At 39.7% G+C, this 20,283-nt stretch overlaps 1 protein-coding gene across 2 annotated transcripts in view; it reads right to left on the minus strand.

Moving 5' to 3' along the window:
• Positions 1 to 18,087, minus strand: part of LOC117517457 (palmitoyltransferase ZDHHC15B-like) — a 46,398-nt gene extending 28,311 nt beyond the window's left edge. The window contains exons 1-4 of one of the 2 annotated variants that reach the window (XM_034178478.1): positions 17,873 to 18,087; positions 9,117 to 9,143; positions 8,875 to 8,969; positions 2,027 to 2,147 (exon numbers count right to left, since the gene is read on the minus strand). In XM_034178478.1, the coding sequence (XP_034034369.1) occupies positions 2,027 to 2,147; positions 8,875 to 8,969; positions 9,117 to 9,143; positions 17,873 to 18,029 (400 nt within the window). In that variant the 5' untranslated portion in view covers positions 18,030 to 18,087. The remainder of the gene's footprint in view (positions 1 to 2,026; positions 2,148 to 8,874; positions 8,970 to 9,116; positions 9,144 to 17,872) is intronic. The other variant, XM_034178477.1, reaches the window with a different exon arrangement.
• Positions 18,088 to 20,283: the final 2,196 nt, after the last annotated feature.

Here is a 20,283-nt window from a genome sequence, read left to right on the forward strand (position 1 = left end):
GATGATATGCTCCATCTTTCACTCCAATGAAATTCAATGAAATGAAATTCAATGAAATATTTGTACCATTGAACTCATAAACATCCATCATTTGTATACTACAGCCTACCACTAGCAGCCACTGAGAGATTTGTCTTCATTTTTGAGGAGCTGTTGTGTTGTCCCTGAAGGGTTTTTTGTTTGTTTGTTTTGGTTTTAACCTGTCGAATAAGTGTTGCTGAGTTAGAAGAGCCTTTTGTTTTCCTTTGAGATGGCAAGAGGCACCGGAGTCTAATTAACCCTCCTGTTGGATGTTTGCGTGTCACAGTACACAAAGGACCCAATAGCCTGTAATGCAGTGCAGCACTTCCAAAACCAGAAAATACAAAGTGGCAACAATGACCTGCTGTTTACTTTGTATTGCGTAATTTGTTTTAACTACAGTGAGGCAAATAAGTATTTCATCCACTGACAATTTTGCACGTTTTCCCACCTAGAAAGAATGGAGAGGTCTATAATTTTTATCGTAGGTGCACTTCAACTGTGAGAGACAGAATCTTAAAAAAAATCAGAAAATCACATTGTATGATTTTTTAAATAATTAATTTGCATGTTATTGCATGAAATAAGTATTTGATCACGTACCAACCAGTAAGAATTCCGGCTCTCACAGACCTGTTAGTTTTTCTTTAAGAAGCCCTCCTATTCTGCACTCTTTACCTGTATTAATTGCACCTGTTTGAACTCGTTACCTGTATAAAAGACACCTGTCCAAACAGTCAATCACACTCCAACCTGTCCACCATGGCCAAGACCAAAGAGCTGTCTAAGGACACCAGGGACAAAATTGTAGACCTGCACATGGCTGGGATGGGCTACAGGACAACAGGCAAGCAGCTTGGTAGAAGACAACAACTGTTGGTGTAATTATTAGAAAATGGAAGAAACACAAGATGACAGTCAATCTCCCTCTGTCTGGGATTCCATGCAAGATCTCGCCTCATGGGGTAAGGATGATTCTAAGAAAGCCCACAACTACATGAGAGGACCTGGTAAGTGACCTGAGATGAGAGAGAGCTGGGACCACAGTCACAAAGATTACATCAGTAACACACAACGTCGCCATGGTTTAAAATCCTGCAGGGCAGCAAGGTCCCCCTGCTCACGCCCGCTCATGTCCAGGACCGTTTGAAGTTCACCAGTGACCATCTGGATGATCCAGAGGAAGCGTGGGAGAAGGTCATGTGGTCAGATGAGACCAAAACAGAGCTTTTTGGTATCAACTCCACTCGCGGTGTTTGGAGGATGAGAACAACCCTAAGAACACCGTCCCAACTGTAAAGCATGAGGGGTGGAAACATCATTTTTGGGGGTGCTTTTCTGCAAAGGGGACAGAGGACTGCACCGTATTGAAGGGAGGATGGATGGGGTCGTGTATCGTGAGATTTTGACAAACAACCTCCTTCCATCAGTAAGAGCATTGAAGATGGGTCATGGCTGGGTCTTCCAGCATGACACTGACCCCAAGCACACAGCCATTGCAACTAAGGAGTGGCTCCATAAGAAGCATTTCAACATCCTGGAGTGGTCTAGCCAGTCTCCAGACCTGAACAATAGAAAATCTTTGGAGGAAGCTGAAACTCCAAACCTGAAAGATCTGGAGAAGATCTGTATGGAGGAGTGGACCAAAATCCCTGCTGCAGTGTGCAAACTTGGTCAAAAACTACAGGAAACGTCTGACCTCTGTAATTGCAAACAAAGGTTTCTGTACCAAATATTAAGGTATGTTTTTCTATTGTATCAAATACTTATTTCATGCAATAAGACGCAAATTCATTATTTAAAAATCATACAATGTGATTTATTGCATTTACTTTTTAGCTTATGTCTCTCACAGTTAAAGTGTACCTACGATAAAAATTAGACATCTCCATTCTTTGTAGGTGGGAAAACTTGAAAAACTCACAGTGGATCAAATACTTATTTGCTTCACTGTACATCTGACACATGTGCTTAAGTACACAGGCTGATGCAGTGAATGCCTCACCTCCTCCTGCAGTGCGTGTGTACACAGGCAAATTCTTCACCACTTTCTTCAGAATCTCTTGTTGTTTCTCAGGTCGTTCCTCTCTCTCAAACTGCTCTTTCTCTGGTCTGGGCAGAGAGAACTGGATGGAGAAGAAAAGACTCAGAAAAGACACCAAACATTACTGCGTGATTATGCAGTTTTCTTTTGTGAAATAGTTAAGGTATATGAAGGGTGCTATCCATGGTGAACATGTTCAGGAGTGGATACAAAAATAATTACACAGGTATACAAGTCAGCATTCACAAACATGAGGATCTGATCATCAATTAATCAACAGAATAGGTTCAACACAAAAACTTTCACCTGTATCCATTCTTTATTTGCTGTATATACTCTCTATTAGTACATCACAAAAATGTTGCACTTTACATTAACAGAGAGGCTACATTAAAAGCAGAGCCTGACCAATATATCTACTACTGGCTACTATTTCATGAACATGTCGTATTGGTGTTACTTTTGCCAATATTAAGCTTTTATTTTGCCAAATAAACAATGCAGAAAAATAACAATAATAATAATAACAACAACAACAACCCTCTCTGGCTGTTGGAAATGTTTTCTTTACATAGGTTGTCCAGCAGAGGAAGGGCCAATGGCATTAACAATGCTGTCAAGCATGGCTGGGACCCCATCACCCCTTGGCCATATTAGCTACAAGCAACAGAGGCAAGGCAACCAGCTGTCATTCATTTTCAATAAGAGTGGGTGTTTTACAATGACAAGAGAAGAGTGTTTGCTATGCTGTCAGTGAGGCAGGGCCAAAATAAACAAGAAGTCTATTTTATGGAAATGCTGACATTTATGCAATGTGACAAGGTGACTCTCAATCCAAGCGAAGGCAGCCTGATGTATGCTGGATGGTTGTGCCAACAAAATAATCCAAAACAATCAATCAATCAATCAATCAATTTTTTTATATAGCGCCAAATCACAACAAACAGTTGCCCCAAGGCGCTTTATATTGTAAGGCAAGGCCATACAATAATTATGTAAAACCCCAACGGTCAAAACGACCCCCTGTGAGCAAGCACTTGGCTACAGTGGGAAGGAAAAACTCCCTTTTAACAGGAAGAAACCTCCAGCAGAACCAGGCTCAGGGAGGGGCAGTCTTCTGCTGGGACTGGTTGGGGCTGAGGGAGAGAACCAGGAAAAAGACATGCTGTGGAGTGGAGCAGAGATCGATCACTAATGATTAAATGCAGAGTGGTGCATACAGAGCAAAAAGAGAAAGAAACAGTGCATCATGGGAACCCCCCAGCAGTCAATATGGGTGAGATATGCTCTCTCCTTCTAGTCCCCGTCAGTACTCTAGCTGCAGCATTTTGAATTAACTGAAGGCTTTTTAGGGAACTTTTAGGACAACCTGATAATAATGAATTACAATAGTCCAGCCTAGAGGAAATAAATGCATGAATTAGCTTTTCAGCATCACTCTGAGACAAGACCTTTCTGATTTTAGAGATATTGCGTAAATGCAAAAAAGCAGTCCTACATATTTGTTTAATATGCGCTTTGAATGACATATCCTGATCAAAAATGACTCCAAGATTTCTCACAGTATTACTAGAGGTCAGGGTAATGCCATCCAGAGTAAGGATCTGGTTAGACACCATGTTTCTAAGATTTGTGGGGCCAAGTACAATAACTTCAGTTTTATCTGAGTTTAAAAGCAGGAAATTAGAGGTCATCCATGTCTTTATGTCTGTAAGACAATCCTGCAGTTTAGCTAATTGGTGTGTGTCCTCTGGCTTCATGGATAGATAAAGCTGGGTATCATCTGCGTAACAATGAAAATTTAAGCAATACCGTCTAATAATACTGCCTAAGGGAAGCATGTATAAAGTGAATAAAATTGGTCCTAGCACAGAACCTTGTGGAACTCCATAATTAACTTTAGTCTGTGAAGAAGATTCCCCATTTACATGAACAAATTGTAATCTATTAGACAAATATGATTCAAACCACCGCAGCGCAGTGCCTTTAATACCTATGGCATGCTCTAATCTCTGTAATAAAATTTTATGGTCAACAGTATCAAAAGCAGCACTGAGGTCTAACAGAACAAGCACAGAGATGAGTCCACTGTCCGAGGCCATAAGAAGATCATTTGTAACCTTCACTAATGCTGTTTCTGTACTATGATGAATTCTAAAACCTGACTGAAACTCTTCAAATAGACCATTCCTCTGCAGATGATCAGTTAGCTGTTTTACAACTACCCTTTCAAGAATTTTTGAGAGAAAAGGAAGGTTGGAGATTGGCCTATAATTAGCTAAGATAGCTGGGTCAAGTGATGGCTTTTTAAGTAATGGTTTAATTACTGCCACCTTAAAAGCCTGTGGTACATAGCCAACTAACAAAGATAGATTGATCATATTTAAGATCGAAGCATTAAATAATGGTAGGGCTTCCTTGAGCAGCCTGGTAGGAATGGGGTCTAATAAACATGTTGATGGTTTGGATGAAGTAACTAATGAAAATAACTCAGACAGAACAATCGGAGAGAAAGAGTCTAACCAAATACCGGCATCACTGAAAGCAGCCAAAGATAACGATATGTCTTTGGGATGGTTATGGGTAATTTTTTCTCCAATAGTTAAATTTTTGTTAGCAAAGAAAGTCATGAAGTCATTACTAGTTAAAGTTAATGGAATACTCAGCTCAATAGAGCTCTGACTCTTTGTCAGCCTGGCTACAGTGCTGAAAAGAAACCTGGGGTTGTTCTTATTTTCTTCAATTAGTGATGAGTAGAAAGATGTCCTAGCTTTACGGAGGGCTTTTTTATAGAGCAACAGACTCTTTTTCCAGGCTAAGTGAAGATCTTCTAAATTAGTGAGACGCCATTTCCTCTCCAACTTACGGGTTATCTGCTTTAAGCTACGAGTTTGTGAGTTATACCACAGAGTCGGACACTTCTGATTTAAAGCTCTCTTTTTCAGAGGAGCTACAGCATCCAAAGTTGTCTTCAATGAGGATGTAAAACTATTGACGAGATACTCTATCTCCCTTACAGAGTTTAGGTAGCTACTCTGCACTGTGTTGGTATATGGCATTAGAGAACATAAAGAAGGAATCATATCCTTAAACCTAGTTACAGCGCTTTCTGAAAGACTTCTAGTGTAATGAAACTTATTCCCCACTGCTGGGTAGTCCATCAGAGTAAATGTAAATGTTATTAAGAAATGATCAGACAGAAGGGAGTTTTCAGGGAATACTGTTAAGTCTTCTATTTCCATACCATAAGTCAGAACAAGATCTAAGATATGATTAAAGTGGTGGGTGGACTCATTTACTTTTTGAGCAAAGCCAATAGAGTCTAATAATAGATTAAATGCAGTGTTGAGGCTGTCATTCTCAGCATCTGTGTGGATGTTAAAATCGCCCACTATAATTATCTTATCTGAGTTAAGTACTAAGTCAGACAAAAGGTCTGAAAATTCACAGAGAAACTCACAGTAACGACCAGGTGGACGATAGGTAATAACAAATAAAACTGGTTTTTGGGACTTCCAATTTGGATGGACAAGACTAAGAGACAAGCTTTCAAATGAATTAAAGCTCTGTCTGGGTTTTTGATTAATTAATAAGCTGGAATGGAAGATTGCTGCTAATCCTCCGCCCCGGCCCGTGCTACGAGCATTCTGGCAGTTAGTGTGACTCGGGGGTGTTGACTCATTTAAACTAACATATTCATCCTGCTGTAACCAGGTTTCTGTTAGGCAGAATAAATCAATATGTTGATCAATTATTATATCATTTACCAACAGGGACTTAGAAGAGAGAGACCTAATGTTTAATAGACCACATTTAACTGTTTTAGTCTGTGGTGCAGTTGAAGGTGCTATATTATTTTTTCTTTTTGAATTTTTATGCTTAAATAGATTTTTGCTGGTTATTGGTGGTCTGGGAGCAGGCACCGTCTCTACGGGGATGGGGTAATGAGGGGATGGCAGGGTGAGAGAAGCTGCAGAGAGGTGTGTAAGACTACAACTCTGCTTCCTGGTCCCAACCCTGGATAGTCACGGTTTGGAGGATTTAAGAAAATTGGCCAGATTTCTAGAAATGAGAGCTGCTCCATCCAAAGTGGGATGGATGCCGTCTCTCCTAACAAGACCAGGTTTTCCCAGAAGCTTTGCCAATTATCTATGAAGCCCACCTCATTTTTTGGACACCACTCAGACAGCCAGCAATTCAAGGAGAACATGCGGCTAAACATGTCACTCCCGGTCCGATTGGGGAGGGGCCCAGAGAAAACTACAGAGTCCGACATTGTTTTTGCAAAGTTACACACCGATTTAATGTTAATTTTAGTGACCTCCGATTGGCGTAACCGGGTGTCATTACTGCCGACGTGAATTACAATCTTACCAAATTTACGCTTAGCCTTAGCCAGCAGTTTCAAATTTCCTTCAATGTCGCCTGCTCTGGCCCCCGGAAGACAATTGACTATGGTTGCTGGTGTCGCTAACTTCACATTTCTCAAAACAGAGTCGCCAATAACCAGAGTTTGATCCTCGGCGGGTGTGTCGTCGAGTGGGGAAAAACGGTTAGAGATGTGAACGGGTTGGCGGTGTACACGGGGCTTCTGTTTAGGGCTACGCTTCCTCCTCACAGTCACCCAGTCAGCCTGCTTTCCCGGCTGCTCGGGATCTGCCAGGGGGGAACTAACGGCGGCTAAGCTACCTTGGTCCGCACCGACTACAGGGGCCTGGCTAGCTGTAGAATTTTCCACGGTGCGGAGCCGAGTCTCCAATTCGCCCAGCCTGGCCTCCAAAGCTACGAATAAGCTACACTTATTACAAGTACCGTTACTGCTAAAGGAGGCCGAGGAATAACTAAACATTTCACACCCAGAGCAGAAAAGTGAGGGAGAGACAGGAGAAGCCGCCATGCTAAATCGGCTAAGAGCTAATAGCTACGCTAACCTAGCGGATTCCTAAAAACACGCAAAGTGAATAATGTGTAAATAATTTAGAGGTGATTCAGCAGAAGGAGTGCTTTAGTTAAGGCACGTAAAGACACTGGGAAACAAATCGTAATCTAGATAACTAGATCAATCTAACTGCGCAGATTAAACAGCTAACAGATACAGAAAAACACCGCTGTGCTCCGGAACAGGAAGTGATACAGTGGAATAAGCTCCAGGACAGCTGTATTTCTGTATAAATCTAATATGTTTGACATTTTGTTTTCTCTGATATTTTGTAAAAAAAAATATAAATAAATAAAAATAAAAAAAATAGAGAGAAATAAACAGTTTTATATATTGGCAGAAGTATCTGCATCATACATTTTTAAAATCCCATCCATCCGGAGTTGGGTCGCCGGGGCAGCAGCTCAAGCAAAGCCACCCAGACCTCCCGATCCACACACACCTCCCCCAGCTCCTCCGGGGGAACCCCGAGGCGTTCCCAAGCCAGCCGAAAGACGCAGTCCCTCCAGCGTGTCTTGGGTATTCCCAATGCCCGAGGCGTCCAGGGGGCATCTGAAAAAGATGCCCGAGCCACCTCAGCTGGCTCCTTTCGACGTGGAGGAGCAGCGGCTCAACTTCGAGCTCCTCCGAGTGACCGAGCTCCTCGCCCTATCTCTAAGGGAGCACCCAGCCACCCTGCGGAGGAAACTCATCTCAGCTGCTTGTACTCACGACCTTGTTCTTTCGGTCATGAGCCAAATCTCATAACCATAGGTGAGGGTCGGAACGTAGATCGATCGGTAAATCGAGAGCTTTGCCCCCCTCCTCAGCTCTCTCTTCAGCACGACAGTCTGATACAGCACTACATCACTGCAGACGCTGCACCGATCCGTCTGTCGATCTCAAGCTCCATCCATCTCTCGCTCGTGAACAAGACCCCAAGATACTTAAACTCCTCCACTTGAGGCAAGGACACTCCACCGACCTGAAGAGGGCAAGGCACCTTCTTCCGGTCGAGAACCATGGCCTCAGATTTGGATTCCTAATATTAATTCCTAATATTGCTAATGGTATCGGTCCCAAAAAAATTTATATCCGTCAGGCTCTAATTAAAAGCTCCTCTACAGCTCTATTTCAATGATGTAAGCACTGATACCAGGTCAGGAATGAAACAAGGATGAAATGCAATGGACCTGTTTGGAAGTTTTCAGACAAGTCTGTAATTTTAGCTCATGCAGGTGCAAGAACGGCATGCATCCACTTCCTGCCTTAAATAGAACATTAGCTGATAGGTGAAAACAAGAAAACACTCAGTCAGCTTTATTAGCTGTCTCCATGACTACTATCCACAGCATTAGCATGATGAAAATACTACCCCAATACTGTACACTTCCTCAAGAAATAATATTGTTGTTTGTGCCATACAGAATGGCTATAACTCCAACGGAATTACCACTCTGCAAACAAAGACAGACAGGTCATGGAGCAATGTGCTAGTGTGACATATCACTGCATCCACCACGCCATGGAACCTCCTTGGGTCCTGGATGGCAATCACTCAGGCAGACAACCAGTCCACCCTCACATCTGAAAATGTCAAAATGTCATAGCTGAAGCTCCCTCACCATGCAGGTAATACTTCTCAGTAACGCTCGTTTGACATAGTCATTCCAGTGGTACCCAATGATCCTGTGATCCAGGTGGTGATGTTTAAAAGTGAGTTTGCATTATAGATACTGAAACCTCAGCTGCTACAATGTTTTCTTCTCGTGTTGTGGATTGTATTGTGCAACAAAGTAACATCAACTCATTGACTATTACAGATTAAACTATCTCTCTCTCTCTCTCTCTCTCTCTCACACACACTTATATGGAAATACATTCATCTTACCACTTTACAGGGGCTAGCAGGTTTGGACCAGATTGTTTTCCAGTAGGTCCAAATGAACATGAAGAGGAACATGTGGAAGATGACCAAGTACATGACTTTAACGACAAAAAAAAACATACAATGCAGTTATTTTCGTATCTGGGATGCAAGCTTTGCTAATAAAAAAGACCAATCGTAAAAAGAATTACATCACCAATTAAGTGGATTTAAAAAAAATTGTTGAAAGAAAAAAAATCACTTACTTCGCTCTGCATCATTTTTGATTGTATCTATATTCCACAACAAAAAGAAAAAAAACAGGCAATGTTAAATCAGACATTAGAAAATTTTAATGAATGTGTTTCAAATTCATGGCTACACACAGTAATCCCTGACCCCCCCACCCCCCACCATGAACACTAACACACCACCCTGTTTCTCGCACCATGTGGCAGCAGCCTGGCACGGCCAGCAGTAATCCACCCATAACAGAAAGCTTTGTTTAGCCATTAGGGATGGCCCGATCCTGACCACGACACAATTAACATGTTAAATGCTCCTCATAGCATCATCAGTTCCCAGTTCCAGTCTTAAAAAGGAGTACTGTGTGTAGAGGCGAGAAGAGTTTCACTACACAAATAACTAATTGATATCTGTTGGGTTGGTTCAGTAATACCTCAACACTCATGTAAACCAGTCAACTTTCAAACTCACTTTTCTCCTACTGCACATGTCAAAAAATGTGTAAGTCAGTTAGAATTTCGACTTTATTTCTGCTAAAAACAATAGTTAAGAGATAGATTTATTTTGTTTTTCTTATACACAAACTCAGATTTTCAATGAGTCACCCAGTTTACACCCCACAGAATTGGACTACCAATATGCAGACCTGAACTCTAAAAAAAGAACCACTGTCTCAACAAGAAAAATTGATGTAATAATTTGCATAGATTTTCCCAACTTAGAAATTATTGAGTTAATGCCACAAGACTTCTCTAATTAAGTTGAAATAACTTTTAAAAATCTTTGCTGAGGAAGTAACCTGTGACAGACTGGTGTCCCAACAAAGGGGATGCCACAATGCGGTTATTTGGAGTTGTTGAGTCTCACGTGCTTAACACTACAGTATAAGCACCAGCATCAGTGAGCCTCAGGACCTATATAGGACCCAGTTTTCATACATCAAGATGAATGCCTTCTTGAGTGATGCTTCAAGATGACTAATTGCATAATTAGGGGCTAAGTGGAGAATTTTGGCTGTACACTCTAAAAAAAGAGCCACTGTCTCAATGAGAAAAAGTGATGCAACAATTTGCATAGGTTTTTTTTTTTAGTTTTAAACTTAACTAGAGAATTCTTGTGGCATTAACTCAGTGAATGCCACAAGGTAACATTTCCTGTATGTTTGTTTTGTGAATTGTTTTGTAATTTGTGTCTGTAGCATGGCCCAAGCAGAGGGTCACCCCTTTGAGTCTGGTCTGCTTGAGGTTTTTTCCTCAGAGGGAGTTTTTCCTTACCACTGTTGCTCTGGGGGTTGGTAAGGTTAGACCTTACTTGTGTGAAGCACCTTGAGGCAACCTTGTTGTGATTTGGCACTATATAAATGAAAATAAATTGAAATTGAAATAAAATTATGCAAACTGTTACATCATTGAGACAGCAGTTCCTTTTTTAGAGTGTATTTAAGGGTTGACCTGTAAAACCACTGCCTTCTTACACTGAATGCACCCACTGCAAAATTTCAGATCTCAACAAGTCAACTTCCTCCTGTCAAAAAGAGTGACTGTACTAGAATCAACTAAGTAGCTCTTGACCATAAACTTTGTATCACTCAGGAAGGAGGCCCCATAACACCCAGGAATTAACAAACTTTTGTTCTAAAGGTCAAACAGAACCTCAGTATCACAACTAAGGAATTGATGAAGGAACCGGAGGCTTCAGACAGAAATGTGACTGTCCACTATATAGAAAGCACTCCATCAACGTGACCAAACAGGACACTGACTAAGGAGACCACAGGGGAAGCATTCACACACAAATGGGATAAAATTGTCGGGACCACTAAACAAGTCTCTGGGGACATAAAAATAAGACTAATTCAATTTAAAACTCTTCATCAATTTTACTTGCGTCCAAGCAGGTTATTTAGGCCAACCCTGAAGCAACCACTAGACTGATGGAGGTGTATGGGAGAAGGGAACTCAACAAAAATATAAACGCAACACTTTTGGTTTTGCTCCCATTTTGTATGAGATGAACTCAAAGATCTAAAACTTTTTCCACATACACAATATCACCATTTCCCTCAAATATTGTTCACAAACCAGTCGAAATCTGCGATAGTGAGCACTTCTCCTTTGCTGAGATAATCCATCCCACCTCACAGGTGTGCCATACCAAGATGCTGATTAGACACCATGATTAGTGCACAGGTGTGCCTTAGACTGCCCACAATAAAAGGCCACTCTGAAAGGTGCAGTTTTGTTTTATTGGGGGGGATACCAGTCAGTATCTGGTGTGACCACCATTTGCCTCATGCAGTGCAACACATCTCCTTCGCATCATCCGTGAAGAGAACACCTCTCCAACGTGCCAAACGCCAGCGAATGTGAGCATTTGCCCACTCAAGTCTGTTACTATGACGAACTGGAGTCAGGTCGAGACCCCGATGAGGACGACGAGCATGCAGATGAGCTTCCCTGAGACGGTTTCTGACAGTTTGTGCAGAAATTCTTTGGTTATGCAAACCGATTGTTTCAGCAGCTGTCCGAGTGGCTGGTCTCAGATGATCTTGGAGGTGAACATGCTGGATGTGGAGGTCCTGGGCTGGTGTGGTTACACGTGGTCTGCGGTTGTGAGGCTGGTTGGATGTACTGCCAAATTCTCTGAAACGCCTTTGGAGACGGCTTATGGTAGAGAAATGAACATTCAATACACGAGCAACAGCTCTGGTTGACATTCCTGCTGTCAGCATGCCAACTGCACGCTCCCTCAAATCTTGCGACATCTGTGGCATTGTGCTGTGTGATAAAACTGCACCTTTCAGAGTGGCCTTTTATTGTGGGCAGTCTAAGGCACACCTGTGCACTAATCATGGTGTCTAATCAGCATCTTGGTATGGCACACCTGTGAGGTGGGATGGATTATCTCAGCAAAGGAGAAGTGCTCACTATCACAGATTTAGACTGGTTTGTGAACAATATTTGAGGGAAATGGTGATATTGTGTATGTGGAAAAAGTTTTAGATCTTTGAGTTCATCTCATACAAAATGGGAGCAAAACCAAAAGTGTTGCGTTTATATTTTTGTTGAGTATAAATATGAACACAGAAGTAGAGAGATGGAATGCCAACTCCTGATCTCGGGGGCTGAGGTTGTGCCATGCATGTGCGAGAGAACTTGGGGTTTTTCACTTCCGGTCTTTTGCTGTGCAGCCTGCGCTTCATTCACAGAAATTATAAACTCCAATATTCTGCTGGGAATCGATGATATCAAACATCACAAAATAAGGTTAAAGGTTTTGATCAATTATTCTGAATATTTTACCGAGCCTTACATTTCATCGGTGCCACACTGTTACTGCTGCGAAGGTTTGCAAAGAACCAGTTAGGTTGAAAGATCAGGATATAACCCACGTATCCCACACGTCAGGAACTATTCAGCTAAAATATATCTTACATAAATGATTGCAGTCGATTAGCAACAAGGCAAGTTTTAAAAGCCAAAGTTAAGTTATTCAGTCAGCTAAGGGAAGAGGATCACGCCACGTTTTCATTTATTTTTATTTTTAATGTGATTTCTGGTCCAAAAGACGACATTATCTTCTAGTCCATTATTTTCTTGTCCAAAATGTGGTGCTAAATTTCTTGTCTACACTTCTACAGGGATACAGTTGCTATTTATTTTAATTTATTGAGATGTTATTGTTCTCCGTTAAATTTGTACTTATTTTATTTTATTGATATTCCATTGTAAATTGTATATATATATATATATATAAACTACACACTTATTGCCAGCTACATTAACTGATGAGATTATAATGTCTTTGCCATTTTTACATATTTAACTGAGCTCCTCAGTGTGACGTTTTAGCCTCACATGGACCACAATGGAAATAAGCGTTTGTTTTATTGTGTCATCTGTGTATCATTGATATATTCACCTTTCTGTGTTTATATTGATTTTACAAAAATTAACTCAACAATTCTGTAAATACTGATGATTTTTGTTTTACTCTAAATACTATTTTATCTGAGGGAACAAGGCTGTCCACATTGCCAGACTGAGAACTGCTCGACTCAGCATCCAAGAGTCAGCTGGTGGTCTCCTGTCACCTGCGTCATCCTGTCAATCGCCGTCTGGTAGAATGCCGCCTGTGAGGCCTCTCGGTTGATCCCAGATATCCTGGACATCTTCATTATGCAAGAACTAACAATGTGCACAGTACTGAAACTACAAAACTTTCATGTCAATTTAAATCATGTAATACCATACAAACCCACTGGGCCTGCTAGTGATGTTTTCCACAGTTTTGGCAGCTTGATAGAAACTGAAGGCAGGTGTCAGGTCCTTCATGATGCCTCTCATATTTTCTTTGATTTGTATGGACTGAAATAAATGATGCATATTTTATTGTATTGACTGTGTGATACCTCAGTGATATCGAAATAATTTATGACTGAAAATTAAATGTGAAATGTTCTTAACAATGAGTTTTGTTGTTCAACAAAAGAACGTTGTTCTTCTGGAACAATATCAGGATCTTCATGACTGATGCCAGCCAATATTTCTTTGAAATCCTGGGGAAAAAATAGAAATTGCTGCAGTGAGGCCGGCAACCTTCTGATATTGCACACATCTCTGCATTTTGCTGTTGGAAGGACTAAAAAAAAAAAAAATAAAAAATAAAAAAAATAAAATATATATATATATATATATATATATATAATATTTTTTTTTTCAGGCTGTAATTTTTTTCCAAAATAGAGTTTATTTATGTTTGAGAGGTCACTCTCACATTTGTGAGGTGCAAACATGCAGATGTGACTCAAGAAAATATTTTATATTTAGTGGTAACTTTGTGGAACAGCCTCCCTCATCATGTGGTAAATGCTCCAAGTGTTATTACTTCAAAGGAATACTGTGATTATTTTATGGTGTTTGATTTTTATTGATTGACAATTTTATTATTGTGTTTGATGACTTTTACTGTGCTATTTATGAGTTTTATATGGTTATATTTGAGTTTTACTATGATGCTTTTTCAAATGATGAATGATGTGTGCTTTTATTGTATTTTTATACACGTTTTATGAATAATTGCTTACAGTCTGTATGCTCTTATCAATAATATTATCAATTTTTGTCCTGAATACAATTTAAAATCAACAAGAACTTCATTCAAGCTACAATTTGAACATACTTCGAGGGGATAACTTGCTGAAGCCACGACAGAAAACGCAAGAAAACACGCAGAAACTGTGCTTTAAAAGCGCATCTGGTGTTACTGCTGGCAGACGACTGGAAGTGAATTACCCCAACTCTCACGGCTGAGTGGCTGAAATCTCGGGGACACAACCTCACAAACAGAAGTCAATGGAACGAGATCTTGAGTGGGCATTCCAGTCTTAGTGCAGAGGATAAGAGAATATTTAGAGGGGAAACCTGCAAATGGTGATAAAAGCATCAAATTTGGCAGAAATACTCCTCAGACAATCCTCTTTTGAAAAAACTGATTGGCCACTTGAATTTTCAATCGGTGGTCAGGTAGGGATCAATTGAAGAATTACACAGAGGTCAAAATTAAAAGATGCTCCAATCATATTGAAAAATATTCCACATTATTTGCCTTATCATAAAGATTCCAAAAAGGTATAGTTTGGACTATCTGTGACTGAATTCTATGGAGTTACGGGATAAAACAGCAAGAATGGTGACAAAGGTCGGTTTCATTTTGTACAGGGGTCAAAAGTTAAAGTTGCTCCAATTTTGGTAAAAAGTGATGCAAATTACTAGTTGAGTTAACACGGTTTTAAAAAGAAATAGTTTGGACCATGTATCATCCTTACTTATCACGTTACGGGGTAACATATGTCACATGTCATAGAATCCAATAGACATAGACCTTGTTTGACCTTTACTTTGGAGACCAAGCATTCAACACTGTCAGCACTATTCCATTTATTAATCCTATTAGCTCAACCAATAATTTGACTAATAATGACTTTCTTTGCTAACAAAATTTTAACTATTAGAGAAAAAATTACTCATAACCATCCCAAAGACGTATCGTTATCTTTGGCTGCTTTCAGTGATGCCGGCATTTGGTTAGACTCTTTCTCTCCGATTGTTCTGTCTGAGTTATTTTCATTAGTTACTTCATCCAAACCATCAACATGTTTATTAGACCCCATTCCTACCAGGCTGCTCAAGGAAGCCCTACCATTATTTAATGCTTCGATCTTAAATATGATCAATCTATCTTTATTAGTTGGCTATGTACCACAGGCTTTTAAGGTGGCAGTAATTAAACCATTACTTAAAAAGCCATCACTTGACCCAGCTATTTTAGCTAATTATAGGCCAATCTCCAACCTTCCTTTTTTCTCAAAAATTCTTGAAAGGGTAGTTGTAAAACAGCTAACTGATCATCTGCAGAGGAATGGTCTATTTGAAGAGTTTCAGTCAGGTTTTAGAATTCATCATAGTACAGAAACAGCATTAGTGAAGGTTACAAATGATCTTCTTATGGCCTCGGACAGTGGACTCGTCTCTGTGCTTGTTCTGTTGGACCTCAGTGCTGCTTTTGATACTGTTGACCATAAAATTTTATTACAGAGATTAGAGCATGCCATAGGTATTAAAGGCACTGCGCTGCGGTGGTTTGAATCATATTTGTCTAATAGATTACAATTTGTTCATGTAAATGGGGAATCTTCTTCACAGACTAAAGTTAATTATGGAGTTCCACAAGGTTCTGTGCTAGGACCAATTTTATTCACTTTATACATGCTTCCCTTAGGCAGTATTATTAGACGGTATTGCTTAAATTTTCATTGTTACGCAGATGATACCCAGCTTTATCTATCCATGAAGCCAGAGGACACACACCAATTAGCTAAACTGCAGGATTGTCTTACAGACATAAAGACATGGATGACCTCTAATTTCCTGCTTTTAAACTCAGATAAAACTGAAGTTATTGTACTTGGCCCCACAAATCTTAGAAACATGGTGTCTAACCAGATCCTTACTCTGGATGGCATTACCCTGACCTCTAGTAATACTGTGAGAAATCTTGGAGTCATTTTTGATCAGGATATGTCATTCAAAGCGCATATTAAACAAATATGTAGGACTGCTTTTTTGCATTTACGCAATATCTCTAAAATCAGAAAGGTCTTGTCTCAGAGTGATGCTGAAAAACTAATTCATGCATTTATTTCCTCTAGGCTGGACTATTGTAATTCATTATTATCAGGTTGTCCTAAAAGTTCCCTAAAAAGCCTTCAGTTAATTCAAAATGCTGCAGCTAGAGTACTGACGGGGACTAGAAGGAGAGAGCATATCTCACCCATATTGGCCTCTCTTCATTGGCTTCCTGTTAATTCTAGAATAGAATTTAAAATTCTTCTTCTTACTTATAAGGTTTTGAATAATCAGGTCCCATCTTATCTTAGGGACCTCGTAGTACCATATCACCCCAATAGAGCGCTTCGCTCTCAGACTGCAGGCTTACTTGTAGTTCCTAGGGTTTGTAAGAGTAGAATGGGAGGCAGAGCCTTCAGCTTTCAGGCTCCTCTCCTGTGGAACCAGCTCCCAATTCAGATCAGGGAGACAGACACCCTCTCTACTTTTAAGATTAGGCTTAAAACTTTCCTTTTTGCTAAAGCTTATAGTTAGGGCTGGATCAGGTGACCCTGAACCATCCCTTAGTTATGCTGCTATAGACGTAGACTGCTGGGGGGTTCCCATGATGCACTGTTTCTTTCTCTTTTTGCTCTGTATGCACCACTCTGCATTTAATCATTAGTGATCGATCTCTGCTCCCCTCCACAGCATGTCTTTTTCCTGGTTCTCTCCCTCAGCCCCAACCAGTCCCAGCAGAAGACTGCCCCTCCCTGAGCCTGGTTCTGCTGGAGGTTTCTTCCTGTTAAAAGGGAGTTTTTCCTTCCCACTGTAGCCAAGTGCTTGCTCACAGGGGGTCGTTTTGACCGTTGGGGTTTTACATAATTATTGTATGGCCTTGCCTTGCGGTGTGGAGCGCCTTGGGGCGGCTGTTTGTTGTGATTTGGCGCTACATAAAAAAAATTGATTGATTGATTGATTGATCACCATTTGCATAATTGTTTTACTTATCTGCTGCACTATCTCTCTACTTCTATGATATGAATGTGTGCGCCTTTCCTCCCTTTCTTTCCTGCTTAATACATGATCTTTTTGTTTAGGACTTCTTGCTAGACAAAATAAATCATTTGAAAAGGTCGCCTTGCTCTGCTGAATGTTTAAATGGGCATCCTTGCCCTTCTTCTGATATTTTACGGTGAATAATTAATTGTTCAAATAAATAAATAATAAATACATAGATAGATAGATGCCTCCTAAGCCACAATCAACAATGAAAATAAGCATTCACTGCAGCTATAAACTGTACATTTATAAAGTAGTAACATGTAAATATATTATGTATTAATACAAAGTCTTCGTCTTGGCTATTACTTTACCGTATTTTCAATAATAAAGCTGCCTGTATTATTAACTAAATACGATGCAGGGACAGAACAAAGTTACTCAGTGAGAGTTACTGCATAATATGTACAGTATATGCACATATACTAAATTCGTCATTGTGTTTATTTAAATGGACAATAAATTATAAAGAAATTAGGGTTCACATGGTGAAAAACACTCTCATTAAAAAACATGATTTTGTCAAAGTTGACAAGCTAGAAACTGTCGACACAAGCAAATATCCGCAGTGTGGCGTCGACATACTTTTAAAAAGTCAGCGTACTTACACACACAGAGTTCTACGACATAAGCGTAATAAGACCAGCCGACAACCAGGTTTATGAAGAGCGCAGGGACCCAGTTCAACGTCTTCTTACAGCACCGCAGCGCGGGGGACGGAGCCATGTTTAATCCGAGCAGAACCTGAACACGCTGTGACGTCATCCTCAGGCTTTTATAGTACACCCGCGGAGACTACAAATCCCAGACGTCAAGGCGGCTGTTACCACAGAGGAAGTCTGAAGCAGAAACAGGAAGTGCTGCACTCTCACTTTCATCTGAGAATCCTCTATTCAGCCTTTATAATCCAGATCAGTGTTCTTATCAAACATCAATATGTGCTTAAACAAACAAAAAAAAAAAGAGAGAGATAAAGCCCAATTAAAGTGCTTCAGTTAGCAACACTGAAACGATTATGTAAAAATTACTTGTTAAAGGGGAGCTAAGTAACTTTTTAACATTTATGTTACAGTTTGGGAGTAATTGTAATGCTAAATGACTTGTTTTGAGGGTCTGCAGCTGATCTGCTCTGTGTAAGCCTGATCCTGTCAGCTCTCTGAAGCTAAGCAGTGCGGGACCTGGTTAGTACTTGGATGGGAGACCACTTTGGAACACGGGAGCAGCCGAATGAACAACAACTTGTTTTGAGGGTCTCATCAGAAAATCAGCCTTGCAACTTCAGATATTGACTCGGAGTCATGCGAACGAGAGTCTCGGGTCTCGCGAGAAACAAGCCCATGACTTTTTCTTACATGCTCATAATCATGACAGAGCCATCAAAAAAAAGCAAAAGAATAATAATTAAAAAAAATTCACTGTCAGAGGAAGTGAGAAAGAGATACACCAGCGTGACAGAGTGAGGGGTCATACGAAGGTCAATCTGTGTCAGACTTTCTTGGAATAGGAGAGCTGAAAGATGAAGTGCGAAAAACAGATTCAGACCTCTGTTCCTGCTGCTGAAGGAAGCTTTGGAGCAGAGTTCACCGTGAAAGCATGACGTTATATCTCCTCACTGATCGTGCATGTCCTCAGATACAGAGAGAGAGAAACAGAAGGAGACAGCGATCGCATTCAAGACAGATAGACATAGAAAGAGAGGGCAGAGAGAGAGATTCACCTGAGCTAAACTCTGTTCTCTGTGTATTTCTGTGGACTGTCACTTTCTTGACAGATTCCACAGATTGTGTAAACAAAAATGCACTTGGAGAGTGCAGGAGGTAGGGCCGACAGTGAGTTTTTATGAGTTTTGTGACATATGTACTCATGAGCTGCAGAGGGAGCTTCGTAGAGAAGAATGCGACCAAAATAACAGATGAAACAGCAAAAAAAAAAAAAAAAAAACTGACGAAACGTAGGTAGTTCTCCTTTAATTTTTTTTGTCAATTTTTTTCACTTCAATCTCTTTCTCTTTCTTCACCATATTTTAACACAAATAGTTCTTTAAAGTAAGAATTCAGAAAACTGTTCCTAAACTTAACAATTTGAGCTGAGATCAAACGGAAGAATCTATTGTAGTAAGTTGTCTTGAAATTTAAAGTTTTTCCAACTTTTTAAATTTTACAGTGCTGGATCTTTGGGTCAGGGCATTTTGAAGTGAATTTTCCTTTTTATAAACTTTGATTTCTGTAACATTGCATGATAGGTTTTCATTTTGTCATGCGCTTTATTTCCTTGTGATTTCATAAAGATGTGAAACAGTTTAGAAGATGTTGAATTTTGTACCTGTCCTGCTGTCACAAGTTGCAGCTGTTGCAAATGAGCAAACCTGAATATTTCTAGACAGGGTTTGTAATGAATCAAACTTGGATATATAGAAATTATCTCTATATTTTACACATACATACAAAAACAACTTGTCTTTTCAGAGCAAATCAAGAGTAGAAACCTTATCAGTTCTGTACTGTACTGTAAAAAGTAAAGCACTGTAAAAATTAAAATACTCGACACAATAATATACTTAATACAATTTTCAAATACACAGCAGGAGTGTGTTTTTAATGTATTCACCAAGAAACTGTAAACCACATTTTAATTTTCCCAGATTGCACCTAACATAAACATTTCTTTGTTTACAAAATGGAAAATAAGGGCGGAGTCGACATTAATGTGTGTCCATCTTAATAATACTGTATTTAACATGATTTTTACTCAATATTTTGGACATAGAACAATTTTGATGATACTATGGTATTTCTCTTCTGTTCAGGTATTTATGTGATTAACATATATTTTCACACTTATATTTGTCACTTTGGTTTTGCTTCATTGAATAATTTTAAGTAAACATCTAAAATCTGTCAAAGAAATTAATATAAAATCTTCAGATTTTATATTATATTTTATATATTATTATATATAATATAATATATTATATTATTTATATTTTATAGATGCCAGATGTAATAAACACTGTAATGAA

This window comes from Thalassophryne amazonica, chromosome 9 (assembly GCF_902500255.1).
Source record: "Thalassophryne amazonica chromosome 9, fThaAma1.1, whole genome shotgun sequence".
NCBI lineage: Eukaryota > Metazoa > Chordata > Actinopteri > Batrachoidiformes > Batrachoididae > Thalassophryne > Thalassophryne amazonica.